This window comes from Cetorhinus maximus, chromosome 8 (genome assembly GCF_964194155.1).
Source record: "Cetorhinus maximus chromosome 8, sCetMax3.hap1.1, whole genome shotgun sequence".
NCBI lineage: Eukaryota > Metazoa > Chordata > Chondrichthyes > Lamniformes > Cetorhinidae > Cetorhinus > Cetorhinus maximus.
Genome location: NC_135886.1, coordinates 71426818 through 71454328, shown reverse-complemented (window position 1 = coordinate 71454328; position 27511 = coordinate 71426818). Strand labels below are relative to the sequence as shown.

The following is a 27511-nucleotide window of genomic DNA, read 5'->3' as shown; positions in this document are numbered from 1 at the left end:
AGATTTTTAGTAGCTTCTAATAAATTGGAGTATAAGCTGATAAAGGAAGCCAAACGGAAAGAGTTAGAAAGTTGGAAGGAATTTGGGGTATATTCTGAAATACCTGACAGAGGACAGCCAGCTTTATATCTCAGATGGATCTGTACAGAAAAGGTACTCTCAGACGGCACATAAGGCCAAAGGGAGATTAGTAGCCCGAGGCTTTGAAGAGAGACAAGGAGATCAGGATGTCAGTGGACTTGCCTACTGCGGGGAAAGCGAGTTTGAAGATTTTTTAGCTATTTTGGCATCCTATTCCTGGGAGTGCAAATTGATTGATATAAAGGCTGTATTTTTACAGGGGGAGAAGTTTCACTGGGAAGTTTTTTGAAACCACCCAAAGAAGCCACGGATGTAGAAGGGAAGCTATGGAAATTGAACAAATGTGTTTATGGATTGAATGGTGTGCTAAGAGTTTGGTATTTTACTGTGACGTCTGTCCTGTTGAAAACAGGTTGCATTCAGTTAAAGGCAGACCCTGTGATTTTCTACTGGTACCATAAGGAGAAAGTAGCTGGGATCTTTATCGTGCATATTGATGATTTCCTGTGGGGAGGCTCTGTAGAATTTGAACAATGGTGATCGAGAAGATAAAGAAGGAATTCTAGGTCAGATATCAGGCTTCAGGGGCCTTTAAATACATAGGTTTAGCCATTAAGCAGAGCAAGTTAGGAGTGACAGTGAATCAGCAACCTTACCTAGAAAATGTTAATCATATCCCAATAACTCTGGTTAGATCTATAAAATGTTAATTATATCCCAATAACTCTGGTTCGATCCTCACAAGATGATCCTGCCACCAAGGAAGAAACGGACCAGTTGAAGAAGTTCTGAGAACAAATAAAACCAAAGAAATTAAATTCTGAGAGATGTGTGCTCAAGTTTCCAGCCTTGGGTGATTCAGAAGATATGAGATGGTAATTTTTAGCAATGCTTCACCCATCTTCCAGATGGGTACTCTAGCACAGCAGTGTTTAACATATTCTTGGTGGGAAAGAATGATAAATGTTGCCCACTGGCTTGGGAGGCCAAGAAAATAAAAAGGGTAGTGAAAAGCACCTTAGCTGCTGAAGCATTAACCTTGGTAGAAGCATTAGACATGGGGGCTTACTTATCCAATATACTGACAGAAATATTATATAAGGAGCAATGTGGGAAATGTTTGCCCACAGAATGTTATGTTGACAACTGGTCTCTTTGGGATAATGTTCATTCGATGAAAAGAGTCACGAAAAAATGGCTAATAATAGGCCTAGCCAGCATAAAGGAAATGTTAGAGAGTAGAGAGATCTCTTAAGATACAATGGGTTTACATAAATCACCAACTATCAGACTCTTTTTACAAAAACAAGTGCCTGCACTAAGAAATTGTTAAATGTATTATAAGATCTTATGTTATAAGTAAAGGAAATACAGGATCTATAGATGTGGAAATACGTGACGTTTGTTTTTTTTTCAAAGCTTTAATTTGACAGATTCCCCTCTTTTTAATGTATAAATAATGGCAATCACTTTGTTAAAGACAAGTGCTAGATAAACAGGTGACTGGCATTGATTATCCCATCTAAGCAGAATAAAAAGATACAGCTGGAACACTTTGTGTGGAAGCTACTTGGAAGTCAGTAGCACTGAGGAGCTGTCTTAAATAAACCAGCCTGAAGAAAAAGACCAGCCTGGAATAATTCTTCTACAATGGCCTCCTATTGTGAGTAATACTGTGGCCTTGGCCCTCTCAACCTCTGATCTCCTCCAGCCTAATGGCCCCTAAGTTCTATGCACTCTGCCAATCCTTACCTACTGAGCATTCCTGGCTTTAATTGCTCCATCATTGGCAACCATACCTTCAGCTGCCCAGGCTCTAAGTTTTGGAATTCCCTCCTGAAATCTCTCTGCCTCTCTACCCCTCTTTCCTCCTTTTTAGATGCTCCTTAGAACCTATCATTTTGGCCAAGCTTATATCTGGCCTAATATCTCCATACATTTCTGGGTGTCAAAATTTGATAGTGGTTCTAAAACACCTTGGGATGTTTTATGACATTAAAGGTGCTACATACTATAGGTCAATTAAGTCAATGAGATAATGATATTTTTTTGTTGATAACGTTCATAATTTTATGCAACCACCAAGTTCACATGAGAAAGTGCCTTGAGAGAGGAATAGGTAGACCTGCAAAGTGTGTTGGTCTGAAGAGCTTTGTGCAAGAGAGAGCTAAGGAAGTCAGAATGAGGGGGTTGGCACTTGAATGTGGCATGCCGCTCACCTCTCCCACCCTGATGAGGTCATTGTACCTCCATACAGCACTGTATGCATGAGTGAGGTACTACAATCTTACTGATCATCTCCTCAACACCTCCAACAATGGAAGAAACTGGCCTCTTCCTCCATTTGCTGGGAACAATATTTCTCTTCAGACCCCTACAGCCAGCAACATGACCTCCAAGAATGCCTGAAAGAACCAGGGGACAACCATCCTACATTGTAACTCCATTAGTAGAGTTGCTGTCTCCCTCCTGACGGTTGTAGAATGGTTTCATTATGTCCCTTGCCAGGGTCCCTTTAAATACTGAGGCTTGAACAGTCAGGTGTAGTTTGTGATCATGCCCGCTCTCTCCAATTGATCGGAAAACCTGGAAGCAGGATGCTAATACTTTGGCTAAGTTAAAAGAGCCACAGCAAAACATAATCCAGGAACTTTCAGATACCTGACTTGCTGCCAGCTTCCCTCACTGAGCAGATCCAAAAGTTAAAATATAGCCCATTGAACCAACAGAGGCAATAAAGGACTTGTATCCTCCGTTGCAAGGACACCAGCAGCTAATGCACCATACTGGTGGCACTGTCAATGGCAGTTAAGCTTGGAAAAACTATACTAATGTAACAATTGGACATTATAATAATGCATAAATAATACTCTACCACTAGCACATTTTCATATAGCAGGTTTATCATAACCATGTCATGAGGATAATAATTAAGAATTGGGCTCAATATAGAAGGGAATTGAAAAAAACAAATATGAAATGCAATGAAAAGAGTATGAGAATAGACTAGCAGATAACAAAAGAGAATCCAAAAATCTTCTATAGGCATATACCTGGTAAAAGGAATGGGGCCAATTATGGACAAGGGGAAGCAGAGAGCATACCTGAGGTACTAAATGAATATTTTTTATCGTCTTTACCAAGGAAGAAGATGCTGGCCAGGGCATGGAGAAAGAGGAGGTAGCTGAGATACTTGATGGGTTTAAAACTGATAAGGACAAGGTTTTTAAATGGGCTGGTTGTAATTAAGGTTGGAAAGTCACCAGGATCATATGAGATGCATCCAAGGATACTGAAAGAAGTAAGGATGGAAATTGCAGAGGCACTGGCCATAATTTTTCCAATCCTCCTTGGGTAAGTGGCGCCAGAGGATTGGAGAATTTTAAATGTTACACCCTTGTACAAAAAGGGAATAAGGAAAAGGCCAGCAAATACTGGCCAGTCAGTTTAACTTTGGTGGTGGGGGGAGCTTTTAGAAATGATAACTTGAGACAAAATTAATAATCACTTTGGCAAATGTAGATTAAGGAAAACCAGCATGGATTTGTTAAGGACAAATCATATTTAACTAACTTGCTTGAGTTTTTGATGTGGTAACAGAGGGTAGATGAGGGTAATGCAGTTGGTGTGGTATACATGGACTTCCAAAAGGTAACTGATAATATGTCGCACAGCAGACTTGAGCAAAATTTTAGCTCACGGAATAAAGAGACATCAGCAACAAGGATATGAAATTAACTGACTGATAGGAAACAGTAGTATGGTTGTTTTTCAGACTGGAGGAAGGCTTTGGGTGGGGTTCCCCAGGCATCAGTGTTTGAACTCCTCCTCTTGATATATATCAGTGACCTACACTTTAATGTACAGGAAACCATTTCAAAATTTGTGCATGACACGAAACTTGGAAGTATTGTGAACTGTGAGGAAGATAATGCTAAACTTCAAAAGGATATAGGCAGGTTGATGGAATTGATGGACAGGTGGCAGATGAAATATAATGCAGAGAAGTGTGAAATGTTTCATTTTGCTAGGAAGAACATGGAGAGGCGATATAAAATGGGGTTCAATTCAAAAATGAGTGCAGGAGCAGAGGGACCTGGATGTATATGTGCAAAAATCATTGAAGGCAGCAGGGCAGGTTGAGAATGTGGCTAATAACACATACAGTATCTTGGGCTTTATAATAGGAGTATGGAGTGCCAGTGAGGAATTTGAGATGAACCTTTATAAAACATTGGATTAGCCTCAACTGGAGTATTGCATTCAGTTCTGGGCACCACACTTCTTGGAAAGGATGTGATGGCATTGGAGAAAGAGTGCAGAAAAGATTCACTAGAATGGTTCCAGGAATGAGGAAATTAAGTTACATGGATAAATCGGAGAAACTGGGGTTGTTCTCCTTGAAGAGAGGGTTGACAGGAGGTTTCATAAAGGTATTCAAAACCACAAAGGGCCTAGACAGAATAGATAGGGAGAAACTGGTCCATTGGTGAAAGGATCAAGAATACCTTTTTAAGATGATTGGCAAAAGATACAGTGGTGACATGAGGAAATGTTTTTTACGCAAGGAGTGGTTAGGCTTTAAAATGCACTGCCAAAAGACTGTGGTGGAGGCAGACTCAATCGTGCCTTTCAAAAGGGAATTGGCTCCTCTGAAGAAAAATTTACAAGGCCACAGGGAAAAGGCGGGGGAGTGACACTAGGTGAATTGCTCCTGCAGAGAGCTGGCACAGACAAGACTGGCAAAAGTACATACTTCTGTGTTGTAACTATTGTTTTTATTCTATTTTCAAGGTAATAGAACAAACTGAGCAGTTGCAGAAGAATTAAGTGGTGACCAGCACAATCAAAAAACTGGTCTTGAGGATTTTAATGATGGAAATGTTTTGGAAAGGATAAATGTTCTGAACTGAATGAGGATCACAAGGAAAGGGCATGCATGGAAGGCCAGAGTCCACGAATGTTCCCAATGTCCACTGTTTCTAAGGTACCACTTACAGCAAATACATTGATGTGCTTCTGTCATTAACATCTCATTTGTATGCAATTACTCATATGTACTCAGGGGTGTTTAGTGTCCGCAATATATTTGGTTGTGAAGGCCAGGGAGCAGCTTTAGGGTTAACGGATTTCAATTACTGACAAACCTGAAAATCAGTATATAAAATTATTAACTGCAGTGTTAAATGTTTGTCAACTAAGGACAGGCACCTGCTGCTGGGAGCTATCTATTCCAGATATAAACAATCTGCTCTGTATTCACCCTAATAGTCACAAGTTAAATTTGCCTAACTTAAGGCATATTAGCCTGGGGCAAATTTAGTGGCTAAAGCTCACCACACCATTTCACATGATCAGAAACTTATTACAGAACATTACAAGCACAGGGGAAATGTAAACCAGGAAGTCAAAATGATACTAAACTTGGGCTTTAATAGCCCGTAATTTGTGGAGGAAAGGAGATATGATTATTTGAAAGATTGTATTGAATAATTTTTAAAGCGGCATCAATAGTTGCTACTGATCTGAAATCCGCTTTCATGTTTGTAATTTTTTTATATAAAGAGAAAGGTTAATTTGGACAGATTGAAGAAGTGTATGTGTGAAAGACACAAGTTTCCAGTTCTGATCACAAGGGGATGCTATTGCTACGTCCCTTTCCAGGTAGATACAGGACTGTGCGCGCGCGTCCGCGTACGTGTATCAAAGCAAGATGTTCAGGCTGCTTAAGAGAGGAATTAAGCCCAGGCATCTATATATCACACTCCTGAATAAATAGCACTACCTAAATCTTCCTGGAGTGCTACGTTTGCTGCATTGGTTTTCTTTGAATTTTCTAATTTTTTAAAGAAAACATTTTTCTCTCGCACCTGCTCAATTACTGCCTGAAACCTGAACTGCATCAGACTCTTGAGCAACATTATCACTAGGAATATTTTGATCTACTTGTTCTGACAGTATTGCAGACATCAACATATTTCCTCCAATAGTAACTTTACTTAAGCTTATTTTCTTCAACCTTCCATGTTCTTTACTCTCCAAGGTCAAGTTGGTAATAGGAACGCTAGCTGCTTATTTCAAACCAAACAGCCAGGACTTTTGCCTAATTAGGCAATCATGGGCCAGATTTTATAATTTGGTTCCTATGGAAGGAAGTGCTGTACCAAAACCCATGGTCTTGAAATTGCCCATAATGTCTTTTGATCAAATGCCTTTTGCCTGCTATTTCAACAGACAATGACCCTGATTTTGTTGTGAGCAGTGAAGCAACGGTTCTCACTGGTCACCTTGCTGACAGCTTCCCACAAATAGCTGACCAGTTTTAGAGTGGCGACTTCCAGCCATCAAGTAGCTGTTCCAGCATAACATCCTCTGTAGCTTATCTTTGGCAATTGTAGATGAGACAAAATGGTGAGATTCTTCAACCAATCAGATGGAAAAATCATCTCAAAAAATGCAGATTCCAAATCAGGAAGTGTAAACAAGGAAATATAAATGAGATATAATTCATGTAGAGAAAACAAAATAAAGATTGGAAAAGATGAATAGGATTAATTAAGAGAAATGGAAGAGACAGACAAAGTTTAAAAATACTTAAAAATCGATAACATTATTCTGAGGGAATGAGACTCCCCATTTGTAAAATTACTTAATCAGGGTTAGAGAGGTTGTTCAGGTGAAATGATCATTTATTACGCCATTACAAACTCTGACTTCTGAATGGATCAACACTAACTTTTAAATGTATTTTTAATACAGAGATAATGGATGAATACCTTACATTCACACCATTACTGCGATTTTTAGTGCTGCTTCTAACAGCAAGGGCTGCAACAATGCACTATGTGGGCTCCAGTGTACCTTTGACATAATGGGCAGAATTTAATGCCACCCCCCCACCACCATGAGTTTAGAGGCAGTGGGGAAGGCTGTGTGATTGTGTGGGAGGGTGCAGGATGGGGATCCCGCCACTCTCCTGCCTCTTATGATCAAGTCCAGGGAGGGGAGGCTTGTGGGTGACCTACCCTCCTGGAGGCCATTTGAGGCCCCTAAGTGGCCACTTAAGGAGCTCATCCCACCACCACTGATATTCTGGTATTTCACCAGTGGCGGGTGAGGGACTCGCCATCCAGGAATGCCACCCAACGAACCTTGTCAGGTTTGTCAGCAGCCTGCTGGGGTGGGGTCTCCTCATTCACGGGTTCTTTGTGCCAGATTGAGGGACCTGACACCTGCGGGGAGGGCCCCACAGGAAATCACCTCCATTTCCTCACTTCCAAACCCCCTCTTCTTCGTCAGTGACCCCCCCCTTCTCCTCGACTCCCATCTCACCCACACTCACCTCTATCTGCGAATCGATCAGTGAGCCTCACAGGAGGTCCCATTGTACTACCAGCAGTGGCCTCTGATCCCAATGGCGCTGCTGGTACTGGACAGCTGCTGGCTCTGATTGGCCAGCAGCTTGTAGGTGTGGAATTTCCACCCTACTAGGAGCTTAATCTGATGGGAGGCCTGACACTGTCCAGGTAAGTGCCTCATTACCTTGGATTAGTATTGGGCCTCCCAGAGAAAAATGCTATGAGGCTCCCACCAGTTCTCCAACCAGTGGGTGAGACCCCATCACCCACATTAAATCCTGGCCAATCTCTGCTTTTGAACAGTTAAGTGTGCATGTATGGATGCCAGAAGATGCTATCAAATTTAGCCTGTAATAATGGGGAAATCTGATAGCCTCACCATTAATTATTATTACAGCAAATTCTGGTCATTAACCAATTTCAGGTTAAGGCTGCCATTAAAAAAACAGACAGGAACATCATACAAACATATTAAATAAATATTCACTCTATGTAATTTCAATGCCTGGATGAATTTAAATCCCAATCTGTTTCAGGCACAAATGCATATTCAGTTAGAACTGCTGTTTTTCTTACATCTTTGTAAGTATACAGTATGTTGTGCTCTGTTTTCCAATTCATGATACTAATTCAATAATGCACAATCCCTAACTCTCTCAAATGACAAAAGCTAAGATAAAAGCAAAAAACTGCGGATGCTGGAAATCCAAAACAAAAACAAAAATACCTGGAAAAACTCAGCAGGTCTGGCAGCATCTGCAGAGAGGAGCACAGTTAACGTTTCGAGTCCGAATGACCCTTCAACAGAACTAAGTAAAAATAGAAGAGAGGTGAACAGCACCTCATCTTCCGACTAGGCACTTTACAGCCTTCCGGACTGAATATTGAGTTCAACAATTTTAGATCATGAACTCTTTCCTCCATCCCCACCCCCTTTCCGATCCCCCCCTTTTTTTTCCCAAAAATTTATATAGATTTTTCTTTTCCCACCTACTTCCATTATTTTTAAATCCATTGTTTTATCTCTACCTTTTAGCCTTCTTTGATTCCTTCACCCCACCCCACCCCCACTAGGGCTATCTGTACCTTGCTTGTCCTGCTTTCTACCCTTAATTAGCATATTCCTTAGATAATATCACCACCTTCAACACCTCTTTGTCCTTTTGTCTGTGACATCTTTTGGTTATCTCCACCTATCACTGGCCCTCTATCCAACCCTACTTGTCTCACCCCTCCCCCCTTAAACCAGCTTATATTTCACCTCTCTTCTATTTTTACTTAGTTCTGTTGAAGGGTCATTCTGACTCGAAACGTTAACTGTGTTCCTCTCCGCAGATGCTGCCAGACCTGCTGAGTTTTTCCAGGTAATTTTGTTTTTGTTCTCTCAAATGACAGCTGTCTCAGTGTTCAAAAGAATAATTGAATAGGCATGAAAATCCCTCCATCTTAAAAACCTTTGTGAAATGTTTATAGTGTAATAAAGGAAGAAGACTCATTATATTTCTGTTTGTATAGGTCCATCCAGGATCCCTCCCCTTTGCTGTAGAGAACGATTGAGTGTCTGGTGGCACCAGGAGACACAGAGTGGTGATCCAGTAACAATAATGCATCCGCATATACTTGGGGAGAAATCACACTCTCTGCCTGACATATTCCCAACTTAGGTGGGAATGTTTGTGTGGCATGAACAATTAAGCAAGCATCCTCTTCCTCTGACACTGGGAGTAAGAATTTTGATAGGCAGATCACCCCAAAATTCCCACAAATTTTTGAATTCATTATAAGTTAACTGATTTCAGTTGAAGCAGATGAAAGAAAGTCAAGAATTTATATAGCAAATTATCACCCCAAAAGACGTGTCTCAAGGTGCTTCACTGACTATTACTTTTGATGTGCAGTGGTGGTGTTATGTAGATGAATGGGGTGAACATATTGGCCCGTAAATTCCGTGAAGTGGCAATCAGTTGGATTGCCAATCTGCTTTTACTTACCTGGAAATGAGGCTGCTCCTTTCTTGCCCAACCTTTCAACTCGTCGGGCGAGAACAGTGCAGCGCAGCAGGTTCCTGAGGCCTAGGACAGGATTTTCCGCACCCGCCCGCCAACATGATCTTCCAGTCCTGCTGCAAGTCAATAGACTTCTGACTGGGGCACCGCCTCGCCTGCAATGTCCCACAGGAACTCCCTTGTGGACAGTGTCAAGGGCAGGAGAATCAGAGGTAAGGAAGCCATGTCTCTTTTTTTTTACAGCATTAGCTGCTGTAAAGCGGGTAAGTTTATAGGTCCAGCCACTTTGAGAAGCCAGGGAGAAGTTAAGTTTGCAAGGTAAGTGGGTAGGGGTGGTGGGGGAGGCGGGGGGGTGGGGCGTGGTCAGGTAGTTAGTGGAAGTGTCAGGTGGTAAGTGGGGAAGGGTTGGGTGGTTGGGCAGGTCAAGTGGTCAGTTGGGGGTGTTTGGTGATCGGGGGGCAGGTGGTGGGGGAGTCAGGTGGTCATTGGGGGAGGGTCGGGTGGCTGGGGGTTCTGGTGGTCAGTGGAAGGTAGTTGGGTGGTTGGTGGGGCCGTTGGTTGGTCAGTTGGGGGATGTTGGGTGATTGGAGGGCAGGTGGTGGGGGGAGTTGGATGGTCAGTGAGGGGTTGGGGGGGTTCAGTGGGGAGGGTCAGGTGGTTGGGGGTGGTCAGTGGGGAGGGTCAGCTGGTTGGGGGTGGTCAGTGGGGAGGGTCAGGTGGTTGGGTGTGGTCAGTGGGGGTTCAGGTTGGGTGTGGTCTTTTGGGGGGTGGGGAGGGCAGTGTGGGGGTCAGGGGTCTGGCAGGAGTCCCATGGGGAGTCGGGGGGCTAGTCGGGCAAGGTCCCACGGTGGGGGGGAATAGGGAATACTCGGTGGCCAGGGGGGCGGGGGGTGTCCTGTGAGGTCGGGAGGTTGGAGGTGTCCTGTTGAGGGTCAAAAGGGGGTCAGTACCGTAGTTACCCAGACGTTAGATGTGGTTTTAATTCTAACATTTTCTGGGTAACTATTACTGTAAGGCAGTCAGAACCATCTTAAGTTTGTGATTTATATCTGAAAGATGGATTTCCATCGCAGGGTAATTGCCCAATGGAAGTTTGAGCTTCCCAGGCAATTGCCATGCAATCCTTACCTCGGGACCTCAGGGTGGGTCCCTCCGGCAACTTTTGGGTACTCCTCCAGTTATGACACCCTGGAGCTCGTAAGTTACAGGCCATTGTACATATATACCAACCAGCTAAATTATATTTAGAGGTGTTTGAGAGAGGAATGTTCCAGCACTCCAGGAAAACCTGGATCTTTTCTTTCCATAGTGGTATGGGATCTTTACCATCCACATGAACCATCAGAACAGGCAAACGGAACCTTGGTTAAAGAGTTAAACAAAGCAAGCACAACTAACTTAACGCTATATTTCATCAACACTTGTACTTTAAACACAAACATCTCAACAGACCATTCTGTTCTACGTTTGTTTCCACCCAAAAGTTCTCCTATATTTTCAAGGTCTTGAGGGTTCCTTTACTTCTCCTTGGATCAAAACAAGGTGTCCAACAGCTCTCAGGAATTCACTTTGATTCTCCTCAGTGTTCCTGTTATTCTGAGATATGAGATTTCTAGCGTTCCTACCACTAGCATCTGGCTTGGTGATCCTCCAACCCCGCTTAAGCAGCTCTAGATTGTAGACACCCCGGCTCAAGCATGGGCCTCACTGCTTTCTCGTTTTTTTTCAACACTTCTCATCGTTAATAAAATAACCTCCCAATAGCTTTCAATTCAGAATGTTTTGGTTCTATGTTCTTTTAAATAGTTAATTGTCTTATGACATAAGATCATTTCCTTCTAGAACACAATTTCACTTCATAGTTGGGTCGGATCATTCGTGGGCAGGTTTCATCGGTCTTTGGGGTGCGGTGTTTGAGTATCGTAGGTCTGATTACATCTATGTCACGTCCCAAATGATCCAACATGGTTAGGATAATGGTGGGAGGGGCATCAAAATCCACTAAGAAATATCCGCCATTGATGTGCCGCAGATTGTGTTTGGATATTTTGTATGGCAGGATCCGTTCTCCCAAGTTCTCCAGGTTCCTCACCACAGCTCCACGCTCCAGTAATGCCTCCACTGTACGACGTATGGCAGCAGCTGTCTCAGTCCGCTACATGGCTTTCAGAATCAATGCTGGCTCCTTGTCATGTTGCGGTTGTTCGCCGGTGATTCTCCCGCGTGTTCTTTATTATGTGGATTCAGACTTAATTTGCATCAGAAAACACCGTTAGTTTCTGATAGCTGGCTGTCACTGGTTACAGCTGCTTTACAACTCCTGATCCAGCCATCAACAGCAACTGCTGGCAGCTTTCTCTCTGTCTGTTCCCTGAGACCTGTTTTCTATGAAAGCTCAGATAAAACCCAAAACCAAAGGGTACCTCCCTGCAAAACCAATTTCCGTAGCAATGCGAGATGTTCCAGAAAGAAATTTTGAACTAATACCTCCAAATTTAAACCTGTCTTTTGATCTGAAAAGTATATGGACACTTTAAGACCTTCTCTTGTTTAACTGTTGCTTTCAAACCTTCTTTGATCTGAGGAAATTGTGAATAATTTCTAATGAATAATCTCTAATGGGGACAGCTACAATCTTAACAGACTGGCTCCATCACAAAACTAAGAGAGCATCACCCATTGATTATTTTTTTCACACCTCTAACTCTAACTGCTTTAAGTAAACATAGACCATTCTTTAATTGTAATTATCTTGGGTCTGATGATCAGCTTCTCAAATCATGTGTTTTCATATATCTTACATTCAAAAATAATTCAATTCCCAAACTAAAAGTTAGATCCCTAAAGCATATGAATCATGAAATTGAATACTCATAACAAGAGACCAAAACTGTACACAGTACAGCAGATGTGGTCTACCAAAGGCCCTGTACACCTGCAACAACACTTCCCTACTTTTATACACAATTTCCCTCACAATTAATACCAACATTCCATTTGTCTTCCTGATCACTTGCTGCACCTGCATATCAACCTTTTGTTATTCATGTACGAGGACACCCAAATCCCTCATTACTAAAAGGTTCTGCATTCAAGTTCACATTTTCCCACATTATACTCCATCTGCTAATTTTTTGCCTACTCTTTGCACTGCCTACTGTGTACAGTTTTGGTCTCCTTACTTAAAGGATACGATTGCATTTAGAAACAGTTCAGAGAAGGTTCACTTGACTCATTCCTGGGATGAAGGGCTTATTTTATGAGGAAAGATTGCACAGATTGAGCCTATACCCATTGGCATTTAGAAGAATGAGGCCATCTTATTGAAACATATAAGATCCTGAGGGAACTTGACAGGGCAGATGCTGAGAGGGGAATCTAGAACCTGGGGACATAGTTTAAAAATTGGGTGTTTCCTATTTAAGACGGAAATGAGGAGAATTTTTTTTCCTCGGAGGCTCTTTAGTATGTGGAATTCTCTTCCCCAGGGAACAGTGGAGGCTGGATCATTGAATATATTCAAGGCTGAGTTAGATAGATTTTTGATTGATAAGGGAGTTGAGGTTTATGGGGTGCAGACAGGAAAGTGGAGTTGAGGCCACAAGCAGATCAAGCCAAGGTCTTATCAAATGGTTGAGCAGGTTCAAGGGGTTGAATTGCCTAGTTCTGCTCCAATTTTTGTATGCTCTTCAATGTTCTCGTGTGTTCACCACCAGGGGTTGGCATTAGGACCACTGTTTTTATTGATCTATATTAATAATCTAGACTAGGTTGTGCAGGGCACAATTTCAGAATTTGCAGATGACACAAAACCTGGAAATATTGTGAACTGTGAAGAGCATAGTGATAGGCTTCAAGAGGTCATATTGGTGCAATAGGTGAACTTGTGACAGGTGAAATTTAACGCAGAGAAGTGTGAGGAAATACATTTTGGAAGGAAGAATGAGGAAAGACAATATAAAATGTGCAGGACCATATGGACCTAGGGGTATGTGTGCACAAATCATTGAAGGTGGCAGGGCAGGTTGAGAAAGCGGTTAATGAAGCAACCGGGATTGTGGGCTTTATAAATAGAGGTATAGAGTACAAAAGCAAGGAAGCTATGTTAAAACTTTATCAAACACTGGTTTAGCCTCAACTGGAGTATTTTGTCCAATTCTGGGCATCAGACTTTCAAACGGTTGTGAAGGCATTCAAGAGGGTGCAAAAAAGATTTAAGAGAATGGTTCTGGGGAGAGACTTCAGTTATGTGGATAGGTTGGCGAAGTTGTGACTGGTCTCCTTGGAGAAGAGAAAGTTTGAGAGGAGATTTGACAGGGGTGTTCAAACTCATGAAGGGCCTGGATATAGTAATGGATATTGGCAGATGAGTTGCAAACCAGGGGACACCAATTTAATTTGACTTGCAAAAAAACCAGAGGCAACATGAGGAAATTTTTTTTATGCAGCAAGTGGTTTGGATCTGAAATGCATTATCTGAGTGTGTGGTGGAGGCAGATCAATCATGTTTTTCAAAGGGGAATTGGATAATTATTTTAAAAAGATTTGTAGGGCTACAAAAGCAGAGGAGAGGGAGAAGCTGAGTTGCTCTTGCAAGGGGCTAACATGGACCCAATGGGCCAAATGGCCTCTAATCTATGACAAAGCAGGACCTGTTCAAGAAGGCAGCTCACTACTACCTTCTTAAGGGCAATTAGGGATGGGCAATAAATGCTGGCCTGACCTGCGGCACCCACAAAAACAAAAAAATGTGATCCAATCAAATCTGATAATGAATGAATAAACCAGTTGTCTGTCATAAACGATTCTGTGGTGATCTTCATGGAAGCTCATATACAACAATGGAAAAGAGGAGCTGCCTCTTACCTGGTTGGAGATTTTCCACTGAATGTTTAACAATAAAGATTCAGGGGTGCATTTGTATTTCATAGTTAGGATATCCATCCTTTTCCTTTTAAAGAGAGAAGTTAAATGACTGAGGAGATGGACAGATGGAAACTTAACTGTGCATGTTGACCCCATGCTCTATATGATGATAAAGTAGTCTGCTCCATGGCTGCTGTCATGCCTCATTAAAATAAACATCACGGATCACCCCCGCCAGCTGTTGCAGGGTGGACTCTGCTCCACCAGGACTGAAACACATTGAAAGACTGAATCTAAGATAAAAGCAGAAAGACTGAATCTATTGGACTGCTGAACTTTGACACTGAAAAACGTTAATTCAGTCAAGATAAAGCAAAGAAATATTTAGTTTCCTTACAAATATATATTTGCTTTATTTAAAATGTACTTATTCCCCCTCCATTAGCCCCTCTTCAACATTCCACATACAAAAAGATGAACAGGCAAGCTGGTGAGAACTGTGCTACATGCAAAATCTCCCCTTGTTTGCATTTTGCTAGCCACGTGGAGATACAAGAGCAGGAGCTGTTATAACTTGCCATCTAACTCTCCAATTCCTGCGGAGAAGTTCACTTGGTTTCCATACAGCAACTGATCCTCCAACTAATACCAAAATTGCACAAGTGAATAGATTAATTTTTAACAATGGATTGTAGGTTTGATCGACTCAAGGTTTTCACCTCAGATAACTTTTCCATGGGTAATTTTCAACTGATAGGCATGTGGAGTAGCCTGTTCAATGTCCTTAGTCACAGAACACAGCTGGTAGAATTTGTGACATGGGTAGGTTTGATGTGTAGTTATACATATATTCTATTATGAAGCAGGCCTAAAAACTGACGTCTTTGAAGTCTCCAAGCTCCAATGAAAATTGTCATAAGCTTCTGTGAGAAACGGAGACTGAATTTCTCACTTGTTGGTAACAATAATTCAGAATATGGTACCAGCTTCAAGATCATTTAACATTTAGACAGCGTATCAATGGAATGGAAAGCGAGAGCTCTCTATCTGAGTGAGCGAAGTACTTTACATTTGTTGTGATTTCCATTATTGCAGAGTAGGGCAAAAGAAGTGTGAAAGCAAGTAGGGAATAGAAAAAGGGAAGGAAAAGGGATAAAGAGAGAAATAAAGAACAAGAGGGAGAGAAGAGTAAAAGAGAGAGCAAGAAATGAGATCAAATAGAATGAGAGGGAGCAAGGCAAAGAGAGATCGAGAGAGAAAGAAAATGAGAGAGAGCAAAAGAGACAAACAAAAAGAAAGACAAAGAAAGAATAAGCGAAATAAACTGTTGTTTATTAAGTGCCTTCCACAGTGGTAGGGTTTCCCAAAACATCTTTGTTTTCTGTTGCTTGTTATGCTGATTTATGTGCATTCTTTTTGCTTCTGTTTAGGCCCAAGCATTACATTGCAACTCCAACTCCATTTGAGCTTTCATCAAAACTTCTAAGGCCGGTAACACAGAATCTTGCTGTGCATGCCTGGCTGCAGCATCTCTGGCAGTGACCATAAGTTCCAAGGTAGCAGCTGTGCTGTTGCTATGCTACAAGACGCCACACTGGCTGAAGAGGGACTCTTTCACCCTCCATCTCACGTGTATCTCAGGGTGAAATAGGACACCAAGGTTGTGAGCAGTTTGGTTCAGCCTCAGACAGTTATGGGGGAAAAGGAGGAAATTTCTGCTCATCCAGTACTGGATGTTGGACAAGCAGTGTGGCAACTTGGAGGCAGGGGAGGGTTTGGGAGAGATGGTAATGAGGTAGAGCTGGATGTCATCAGCATACATGAGGAAACAAGCTGTGCTTTCTAATAATGTCTCCAAGAGGCAGTATGTAGATAAGAAATAGGAATGGCCAAGGATAGATCTCAGGGCTGGGGGGAGGAAAAGCCATTACTGGGGATTCTTACCCAGCTGGACAAAGCTGAGGGTTTGGACGAGGATCTTGTGGTCAACCATGTCAAAGCCTGTATACAGATCGAGAAGGACAAAGGGAAAATGATAAACACTGTGCCTGGAGGCAATGCCAAAATAAATGAGATGCGATCATTTGTTAGAAACTGCACTGGGTTTGGAAAAAGCTTGTGCTTCAAAGCAGTAATAATGGAATATAGATAGTATGTTGTTTGAAGAACACTGACATTCTGGGAGAAACAAAACCCATTAATTACAGGCAATGTGTCAGGCATCTTTAAGACTGTAGTAACCTTGCCTTCCCGACTAAAGAGCAGAAGTAATATTGTGTTGTTTCGACTGACGATTGAAATGGGAGTAAAGAATAGCTGTTTGAATTTGTTGTTTTATCATAGATGGCTTCTTACTTCAAAGTATTTTAACAGTATTGAGTGAATGGTTTATGCTGTGCTGGGAAAGAGTTTATGGGCCTGATCAGGAACAATTGGAGGCAGGACAGGAAAAGTAATGACCACTGAGCAATGAGCCTGGTGGCTCCGCCTCCATTTCCACCCTTAGCCGTTTTCATGAGTGTGATGAGAGGTGTACATTTTTATATTTTTGTGATTACATTTTCTTTGTAAAAAGTGTGTGTGTCCAGGGTTAATTAAACACAGATTGTCTGTGAGGTTTAAGTGATGAAATGTTAAAGGCGTTAGGATTGTGCATTTGTAATGAGAAGTTCTAGTGCTTTTGAGTTCAAGTAAATAGGCTGGATCTGAAATTTGCATTGTGACATAAGTGGGGAAATTGGTTTTTCAGCCATTGAATTTCAAAAGGGAGTTCTGAGGTGAAAAGGAACATTTGCCTCTTACAGGGGTTCCATGAGTAAATTTTATTGACCCGATAGTAGAGGCAAAGTAGAAAACATGAAAGGTTTTTATATGTGGAGAAGTTGAGTTTCAAAAAGGTGCTTGAGGACAATGGAACTTGAGATGAAAGGGGTAAAAGATATTTAAGGAAAGGGATGTTTAACTGTTGAGTGACTGTGGGGGAACCCACTGAAGGCCAGCTTCCTTTGTATGTGAGCTGCTGAGAAGCTGTGAAAGTTTTTGAATTGGAAGCAGCCACCGAGTGTTGAGCCAGGAGAGTTTTTGTTTTAGTTAATAGTTTGGGCGGAATTTTCCATGCCCCATGGAGTTGGGCATGTTTGGCGGTGTGAGCGGGCAATTTGGCGAGAAAGCCAAAAATTGGTTTCACAACGTTGTGAAACCAGTTTGCAATTTTCCGCTCTGCCCGTCAATGGCGGGCCACATTTTCGGACGCCGGGAACCTCATTGTAATATATCTGCATATCATTATAAGCCCTTCCCGCTGGAATGACCCCCCCACCTCTGTTGGATCATGCGAGAGGGGCCAATGTGTTTCACAACAGCAGATATTAGGCGTGCACTTGGCGAGCTGCACTTCAAGGGGAACTCGGAAGCGAGTGCACGGAAACATTCCACAGCTCTCGCCTGGGTCGCTTGTTGGACTTCAAGGTTGAGGCACCGTGCGTTCTGGCGAGGGCACAGGGGGCTTGCTTTTTTCCGGCTGGCTGATAGTGCGGTACCGGGGCAGAGGCTGTACTGCGGCTGAGGTGAGTTGTGAGGGATGGGGGGGGGGTGTGCAAGGACTGCGCTGCGGTTGTTGGTAGTGCGCAAGCATGCGTGGGGTGGGAGGGGGAGGGAAGCAGCCACACATTAGGGATACTTTGTATAAAGTGACCATTCCTCTGCAGCTGAGACAGCTCAGATGCAGCCACATTGGCATGCTTGGAGTCAGGCCTCTAGCTTATCTGCCCACTCAAGCGACGCAGAGGCATGAAAGTGCCACCAAATGCCCCTGAACATTTCACTCCTCACGTACAGACTGCAAACTAATGAGTGTTTTAGTGGACTGCAGAACAGTTGGATGACTGGGCATATTGTACAATCTCCTTGCTAAAGCTGGCCATGGTGCAGTCACTGGTGGAGGCACTTAAAGCCCCTTGCAATGTCAGCATCCCGGTTTGGACCAGTCTCTCCCATGGTTCGAGCTAACAGTGCAGCCTTGCAGTGCAGGTTAGGAGGGTGCCTGAGTTGAGAGCACAACATGCAGTCCAGTGGGCGAAACTGCTGCCAATCGGTCAGGTGGAGTGGGGCGGAGTTGGGTGGGGTCTCAGTCAGCCATGCAGTGCACTAAACACTGGACATCCAAGTGGTGGCCAGCACTCTCCAGGATGCGTTAAGGAGACTTCAAACTTAACCAAGAGGAATGGTCACTTTATACAAAGTTTCCCTAATGCATGGCCGCTTCCCTCCCCTCCCCCCCTCATATACTTGAGCACTACCTACATCCGCAGTGCAGCCCTTGCACCCCCAACTCGCCTCAACTGCAGGGCAGCCCTTGCTAACCCACGCATCTCTCTCTTTCATCCTGCAGGAGGAGTACATTGAGAACATGGAGCCTGGTGACATAGACGTATGCTTCGTGGTGCACAGAGAGCGGAGATGAAGAAGAGAGCGATGGAGCAGCACTGTATGACTTGATGGACCACACAGGTTTCAAAAAGAAACAGATAAAAGTTATTATAGAGAGCTTTTAAGACGCTACATGCTCGAACACGACTCTCGTTAGGAAGCCCCAACCCTGGATTACCTGCACTTAGGGGTCATTGGTCGGAGCCTCCAAGAATATCACGTGACCCCTGATAGACAGCAGGAGAGGCTATACCTTCAGTTACTACATTCCCACCCCCTTTAATTTTTTACAGTTTCCATTTACAGAGAACATTTGAATATCCAACAATATATACATATATACAACTTCAGGTGATTAAAAATTAAGTCTCTGAGGTACTCTCATTCAATTAGAGTGGCATAGCTCTACCACTGAGGTTCCCCCACAGGATTGACATGACCAGGAACTGCAGCACGAGATATATCATTAGATAGTGGCAACTCTACAGAGACAGTGGCAACTCGACAAAGACATCGGGCATGTCTATTCTTGGTCAATCTGTCACCTCAGGGATTTATGGTTCGATGTTAATCACAGCTGGAATAGTTGGTTGTTAGAATGTCTCTCTATCACGTGCTTTCGAACGACTTGGTCTTCCACTTCCACCTGGAAGTATAAGGGACCAGTTTCCGAGACAATTGTACCAGGAACTCAACAAGGTCCACTGCTGAAATTCCGTACGAATACTGTGTCTCCTGCAGTAGATCTTCGAGCTTTGCTATGAATAGCGTGATTAAATTTTTGGTTACTCTGATTCCTCTCTACCTTCCCCTCTAAGTTTGGAAACACCAAGCTTAACCTTGTATGTAGGTGACATTTAATCAATAATTCAGACGATGTTGAACCCGTAGTCGAATGTGCCATTGTACAATAACTGAGAAGAAAGTGGGAAAGTCGAGATTCTAGCGTACCTTCTGATAACCTTTTCATACCAGATTTGAAAGTTTACACAGCTCTCTCAGCTAAACCATTCAATGAGGATGGTATGGGGCTGTTTTAACATGTCTGATTCCATTTAAACTCATGAATCTCTGAAACTCTGTACTGGTAAAGACTGTACCCTTATCAGAAATGATGATTTCCAGTAGGCCATGTGTGCTAAAACAGTGATGTAGCTTCTCAATAGTTGCGCTCGATGTTGATGATCTGACTTCATGTACATCCATCCATTTAGATTGTGCATCTACAATCAACAAAAACATGGCGCCCAAGAATGGTCCTACATAATCGATATGTAGTCTAACCCAGGGTCGACCAGGCCACTCCCAAAGATGCAGTGGAGCTGAAACAGGCAACTTCTGTTGTTGCTGACAATGGAGACAGTGCTTGACCATTCTTTCAATGTCACTGTCAATGCCTGGCCACCAGATATAGCTTCATGCGAGCATTTTCATCTTTGATATGCCTGGATGCGCACAGTGGAGCTCTGACAAGAATGGTTCTCCTACTTGCAAAGGGACAACAACCCTTAATCCCCACAACAAAATTCTGTCTTGACAACTTAACTCTGTTTTTCAGGCATAGAATGGTCTCATCTCTTCAGACACTGGTGAATTTGACCACCCTTGCAAGACAAGGTCTCTGACTTTAGACAAAATTGGACCTCTGTTCATCTAATTTTTAATTTGCTTCACACATACTGGTGAAGAATCCAATAAATTCAGTAATAACACAACTTCTTGTGGCACTGGAACATGTACAATACTGTCTGGTAACGGGAGACGACTGAATGCAGCTGCTTTTGCAATATGTAAGCTAGGATGGTGCATAAAGGTATACTCATATGCAGATAATATCAAAGCCCAATGTTGAATTCTTGCTGATTCTAGTGGTGGAATGGCTTTATCCTCGCTGAATAAACCCATTAATGGTTTATGGTATATTTGCGGCGTCCAATACTCTTCATTCCAGCTCCTTGAGCTCTAGTGTCAGGTTAGCCTTTTCTAATCTGATTTCTGTTTGCCGCAGAATTTTGCCTTGTCCTTCATTTTAATTTCACAGTTGGCCACCTTTCTCTCTGGTGAAATCTTAACTTAGTTCAGTTTGGTAGTTGAGCTACCCATGGCTTCATTATCCACTCACATCTTCGAAAGGTTGACGACTTTTCCTTCTAATGTCTTTTTTGTTTCATTCAGCTGATTCTTCAGCTCTTCAGTCTCTTTCTTGTATCTCTTGGCTTCCTCTTGGAATATTGAACATTGTTGACTCTTCTCTGCCAACTGTTTCTTCAGTTTGTTCAGAGTTGCACTAAATTCATTTTGTTTCTCTTCATGATTTTCCAGAGGTGCCAACTGAGGAATCCTTGCAGCATGGGAAGGTCCTTCAATTCTCCTAACTCATCCCGAAATACTCTGTTGTATTTCCTTAGCAGTTCAGGAATTCCTTCTGTTTTCAGGTGAAGTATTTCAGACCAGTCAAGCTTGATTTTCTGTAGCCAGTCTAACTAGGTCCTTCTCCTGTCACTATTATCACTGGAAGCTGGGCTGTCTGTTGCCTATAAGACACTGGTACTGTGGCAATGCCCTTTACCTGTATAAAGTCTCCAGTGTATGTCTTCAATTCAGTGGCTGGGTATCTTCAGTTAGGCATTTAAATGTGTGTTCTCCCACCACTGTGGCTGAAGCTCCCGTATCTACCTCCATTTTTGTGGCATCCCACTAACTTGGATTGTGACAGTGATAGGTTCGGTTTTGCAGCGGTTGTGTTATACAGGGAATAGATGTCGGTGTCGGCAGCTTCAGGTTCTGCTGTATTTTTTAATTCAATCATATTGGTTTGCTGCTTCACAGGCTGTTTCAACTTTGCCCTGCATTGCCTCACTACATGACCTTTCCTATGGCAGTAATGGCATTCTGCTTCCCTAAATTTACAGATGTCTGGTCTGTGGTCACCCCCACATCTATAACAAATTAACCTTGGAGTCGCTGCTGAAGTGTTTCTACCAGGCCTGTTCATGTTTTAAACAGTGGACATTGCCTCTCACTTTGATGCCGTGTCTCTGGTTTTCGCGCCATGCCTGGTGGTAGGTTCCTGCCCCACATGAAGAACAGCGCCATGTTGTACGTGTTGTAAAGCCTGAGTCTCTCGCAAAACTTTCCAAGATGAGGGATATTTCCAGGGCGCGCTTCAAATCGATGTCGATCACTGCAAATAAACGGCGCTGAATGGCATTGTCCTGAACTCCACTCCTGCAGCATATCATTTAGTGTGTCCCTGAAGTTGCAGTCTTCTGTCAACTGCTTCAGCTTTGCTACGTAGGTTGCAATGGACTCTCTCGGGCCCTAACTCGAATTCAACTTAATGCAGTGGTTTATTACGGATGGCTTTGGCTGGAAATGCGTTTTCACGAGGTCCACTAATTCATTAAAGGACCTGGAATTGGGCACGTTCGGAGCTGTCAGACTGTGGATGAGATTCTATATGTTGCTACCACATACACTCAAAAGAATGGCTTTTTGTTTTTCCTCCGCAGTAACCTTGTTCGCTACGAAATAAAAACCAAGGCGCTCTGCATACCGGCTCCAGACTTTATTAGTCGCATCATAAGGGCTGATCCTGCTGAAGAGTGGCATGACTGGTGAGTAGTCTTTTCTTTTTGTTTAAAATTCAATGTACTCACGTTAACAAACTAAGGTGCAGCGTCGGAGCTATTTATCCCTCATCACCAAATGTAATGACTTGATGGACCAGACAGATTTTGACAAGAAACAGAAACTTTATTACAAAGAGCTTTTCAGATGCTACATGCTCGATCAGGACTCTCGTCAGGAAGCCCCACCCCCTAGGATTACCTGCATTTAGGGTTCATTGGTTGGAGCCTCCAAGAACATCACATGACCACTGATACACAGGAGATTCTAGACACACAGTTTCTACAAGCACCCTCAGGAAGAAGAGGCAGCTGGGGCTCCTGCACATGCCGCTGAAGAACCACAGCAAGCCATGGCTATTCAGGACCTAGCTAGATCCAGGGTCTATGGACGCCACCTTTCATTCCTGCAGATGACTGAGGACAATGTTGCCAAAGACTGCACATGCCTAGGGAACTGGTCGGTCACATCTGGCAGCTGCTGCAGGATTTAGTACCATGGGACCATGGAGGGCATCCACTGCCCGTGACCATGAAAGTGACCAATTTTTATGCCAGTAGCTCCCTTCAGGGCTCCACAGGTGACCTCTGTGGGATATCACAAGCCTCCACCCACAAATGCAACCATGAGGTCACAGATGCCATTTTCACGAAGGCACGCAACTTAGTGCATTTCGCCCAGGACCAGGACAGCCAGGATGCAAGAGCACTGGGATTTGCCCAGATCTCAGGTTTCCCACAGGTGCAGGTTGCCATCGACTACACTCATGTGGTACTCAGGTTTCCATTGTGACAAATGGTCAACTATGTCAACCGCAAGGGCTTTCATTCGCTGAAGGTGCAGCTGGTGTATGACCACCACAAACACATCCTGTAAGTCTGCACACGGTTTCTAGGGAGTATTCATGACTACTACATTCACAGTCTGTGTCAGATCCCTGACATCTTCCAGGGTCCACAGAAGCTGCAGGGATGGCTCCTTGGGCAGAGGCCGTGGCTGATGACACCCGTGTGGCGGCCTCAGACTGCAGCAGAGTGACACTATAATGATGCTCATGCTGCAACTCACACCTTGGTGGAGCAGACCATTAGGATGCCGAAAATGAGGTTCCAGTGCCTGGACCGGTCTGCAATATAGTCTACAGAGGGTGTCACACATTGTCGTTGCCAGCTGTGTCCTTTACAACCTGGCGCTGCAACGGGGAGAGGAGCTGGCTGAGGAGGAGATGGAGGAGTTGGAGGTCTCCTCCGATGAGGAGGATGTTGACGGGGATGAAGGTGAGGAGGTCCTCGAAGGTGACAGTGATGAGGCCACCGCTCTGGCCAAACGAGCTACCGCTGACAGAGCTTGGGGTGGGTGCGTCTCATCCCCCAGTGGCTGCCGCAGGGTCACTGGCCAGGCCCTCCGGGGCAGCTGTGGAGGCGGCGCTATCACCAGTGGCGGGGCCGCCAGGAAGGCCTGTGTGGGAGTAACTGGTCTGCTTGGCCTCCGCTGCTCCCACGGCCCCGTCACCGTTCAGCCTCCTGACCAAGGCCATGGGGGTAAAGAGCGACACTCACCCCGAGATGACTAGAGAAACATGCGTGAGGTCTTTTTCTGGGGTTGTCGTCTCACATGTGTATGGGAAGGCGGTGTTCTTCCTGAGGTCTGAGCAGGCGGTGCACCAGGCCCTGGCCAAGGGGCTCACCATATCTGTCGGTGGATCCTCTTTAGGCCACCGCGAGAGGCTTGTCTTATCCAACGTCCCGCCCTTTGTTCCCAGTGAGCTCCGCCTCCCCCACCTTCACCAAAGGTGGGAGGTCAGGTCCGGGGTGGTGCCTATCCCACTCAGCCTCAGGGAGCCCAGTTACCGCCACGTGTATTCCTTCCGGCGCCAGGTCTTTGTTCACTTGGCCCGGGAGGAGTGCATGGAGGGGCGGTTTGTTGTCACCTTTGAGGGGGCTGCCCTTCGCATCTTCTGGCGGCGGATGGTGTGTGGTGCCTGCAAGGAGGTGGGGTATGTCCGAAAGAGCTGCTTCCCGGAGGTGGCCCCTCCAAACCCCCTGCATTCCCCAAACCAACCCTGATCCCCAGGAACCCCAGCTTGGGGAGAAAAACATCATCCGGCCCCATCAACATGTCTGCGCGTGCTCCCGGGCCCCGTGTGTACCTCAGCGCCATGTGCTGGGCCCGGTGTCGTTCAAGCGCAGGCTCCTGGGTCTGGCAGCGATGAGGCACACGACCCGAAGCTGGTGGTTGCCCTGAAAAGAAAATACCAGCCAAAACCCCAGAAAGTGGAGCGTCCGGAGGGGCTAGAGGCAGCGGCAGGAGCCTTGCAGATGGAGGTCTCCCCAGCCCCCAACCTACCCAGGAAGAGACGCCACCCCTCAGAGAGGGAGGACCTTGCGAATTGTGGTCAGATGTGTCCCCTCCCCCAATGAAAAGGTGGTGGAGTCTCTGCCCTGTAAGTCCTCATTCTGCCCTCTGGGGGGAGCCCAAATCCCTGACCCCTTGTTGCAGTCGCCTGAGCAGGGCCCCTCAGGGGTTGGTGAGGGTATTGCCCTTACGCTGGTGTCCCACCCTGACCCGCCTTGTACCCCTGAGATGCCATCTGGCCCACCAGGGGACTGCAGCAGTCCTTTCATGGCCCCAACTGCTGGGCCATTGGGCGACAGTGGTGAGGAAGGCCTCCCCGCTCCCTCCCAACCTGCAGCGCCAGGCGCCTCCATCCTATATCCGGACCTTTTCCCGGACTCACCAGGCGACCCGGTGCCTGAGGGGGACCGGGGCTCTGAGCAGCCGCTGACCTTTGGCCCATATCCCCAAGAGGGGACCAGAGAGGGCCCGTCTGCCCTTGATCCTGGGGGTGGGATCAAGGTGGATATGGAGCTGACTAGCAGCTCCGAACTAGCCCTCGTACTCACGGGGCAGGTTGGAAGCTGGAGGCGACAACCTGGAGGAGGACAGGGTTTTGGTGGTGAGCACCGAGAAGGACTTAGAGTTGTTGTTGGGTGGAGTGGTGGATCCCCTGGTGCCCTCCACCGACTCTCCCCTCATCCCTTTATGTGAATTCCAGGATTTTTTAGTGAGCAATCACGGTTGCCGAGACAGGGTCAAGTCAGCCCTGGACCGGTGGCATTCGTTTCCGCTGGTGTTCTGGTCTGCCCGTGAGGCCCTCAAGACTCCTGGGATGGATGGGAACATAAAGAGGGGGGTCCACTCGTTTCTCACTGGGCTCCTGAAGGAGAAGAAGGATTAAAATAGTCCTCTCCTTCTTACACTAGGCATAGTGATGGTAGCACATACTTCTGACAATGAAGACTACCATAGCCAGCCTCAACATCCACGGCAACAGGGACGCACAGCGCAGGTTCCAGAACTTCTCGGTCCTCCGGGACAGGAAATATGCGGTGTGCTTCCTGCAGGAAACCCATACAGTTCCGGGAGACAAAGCTACGTAGCTCTTGGAGTGACGAGGGGGCATCTACATGAGTCACCTAGCCTCCAAACTGGCAGGGTGGCTATCTTGTTGGCCCCACATTTTCAGCCAGAGATCTTGGGGGTCAAGGAGCCGGTGCCAGGCCGGTTGCTGCTCCTTACTGTGCGCCTTGGGAGCGTAGCGCTTCACTTTGTGAATGTGTACGCTCCCCTGGGCGCACAGCAGCAAGTGAGCTTCTTTGAGGAAATGTCCACTCATCCGGGCTCCATCGACGCAGGCGAGTGCATCGTCCTTGGGGGGGGATTTCAACTGTATCCTCGAGGCCCAGGACTGTCACGGTATCCAGCACTGCACGCTAGGTGTGAGTAAGTTATGGGACCTGGTCAGGTCCTGCGACTTGGTAGACGTCTGGCGAAATCTCCATCCCGACTCCAGCGTTTTCACTTTCGTGTCGGAGCGTCCAGACTCGACCGCCTTTACCTTTCAAAGGCGTACGTGTCCTGCGTTCCGTCGGCTGCTGTACGGTGGGTGCCGTGCACGGACCACCGTCTGGTGCGGGCGGAGCTCGCTCCATTCTGCGCTCGGACGGGGTCCGCGTACTGGCACTTTAGCAATCTGTTGCTGGAGGATGAGCAGTTCTTGGGCTCGTACCGTCGTTTCTGGGCCAGCTGGAGAAAGAAGCGGGGAGGCTTCCCCTCCTTGAGGTTATGGTGGGACTTGGGCAAGGCTCACGTCCGCATCTTCTGTCAGAAGTGTGCGAGGGGGTCGACAAAGATGCAGAAATCCAGGGTCGAGGAGTTGGAGAAGGAAGTGCTCGACCTGGAGGCACGTCTCCGTCAGCTTGACGTGGACCCGGCCCTGTGGTTGGTGTACGATGAGAAAAAGGGTGCGCTGTGGGACCTGCAACTCGTTGGGTCCCATGGCGCTTACATGAGGTCACGGATCCGGTTCCTCATGGACCTGGACCGTGGCTCCCCCTTCTTCTTCTCGCTGGAAAAAAGGCATGGGGTCTGTCAGCAGCTCCTTACGCTGCTGGCCGATGACGGATCCCTTGTCTCGGATCCGGAGGGCATCAGGGCCATCGCCCGAGACTATTACACTGCCCCGTTCTCTCCGGATCCGTCCAGCGAGGATGCTCACAGAGTTTTGTGGGAGGACCTGCTGCAGGTCGGCCCGGAGGGCGCTGGAAAGCTTGACTCCCCTATAAGTCTGGGGGAGCTGACCGGCGCCCTCGACAGCCTCTCCAGGGGCAAATCCCTGTGGCTGGACGGGCTGGCCATGGAATTCTTCAGGCCGTGCTGGGACACCCTGAGGAACGACTATGTGGGGGTCCTGGGGGAGAATATTGCTACTGGGGAGATACCCCCATCATGGCGCAGGGCGGTTATTGTCCCACTGCCTAAGAAGGGGGATCTCCGCCTTCTTAAAAACTGGCGCCTGGTCTCCCTCTCAACACGGATTACAAGATCTTTGCCAGTGCAATGTCTTCTTGCCTTGGCACCGAGCTGGACCACATTATCCACCCTGACCAGTCCTACACCGTCCCGGGCCGCACCATCTTTGCTAATATCCATCTGGTCCAGGACGTCCACCGTGCGGTCAAGCGCCTTTCTGTCTCTTGACCAGGAGAAGGAATTTGACAGGGTGGATCACGAATGCTTATTCGGGACTCTGCGAGCATTCGGGGTCGGGACGCATTTTGTCACCCGGATCCGACTTCTGTA

At 45.6% G+C, this 27511-nt stretch overlaps 1 protein-coding gene across 2 annotated transcripts in view; it reads left to right on the top strand.

Moving 5' to 3' along the window:
* cox11 (cytochrome c oxidase assembly homolog 11 (yeast)) overlaps positions 1 to 20287 on the top strand; it is a 52592-nt gene extending 32305 nt beyond the window's left edge. The window contains exons 5-6 of one of the 2 annotated variants that reach the window (XM_078547022.1): positions 8955 to 9026; positions 18702 to 20287. In XM_078547022.1, the coding sequence (XP_078403148.1) occupies positions 8955 to 8996 (42 nt within the window). In that variant the 3' untranslated portion in view covers positions 8997 to 9026; positions 18702 to 20287. The remainder of the gene's footprint in view (positions 1 to 8954; positions 9027 to 18701) is intronic. The other variant, XM_078547021.1, reaches the window with a different exon arrangement.
* Positions 20288 to 27511: the final 7224 nt, after the last annotated feature.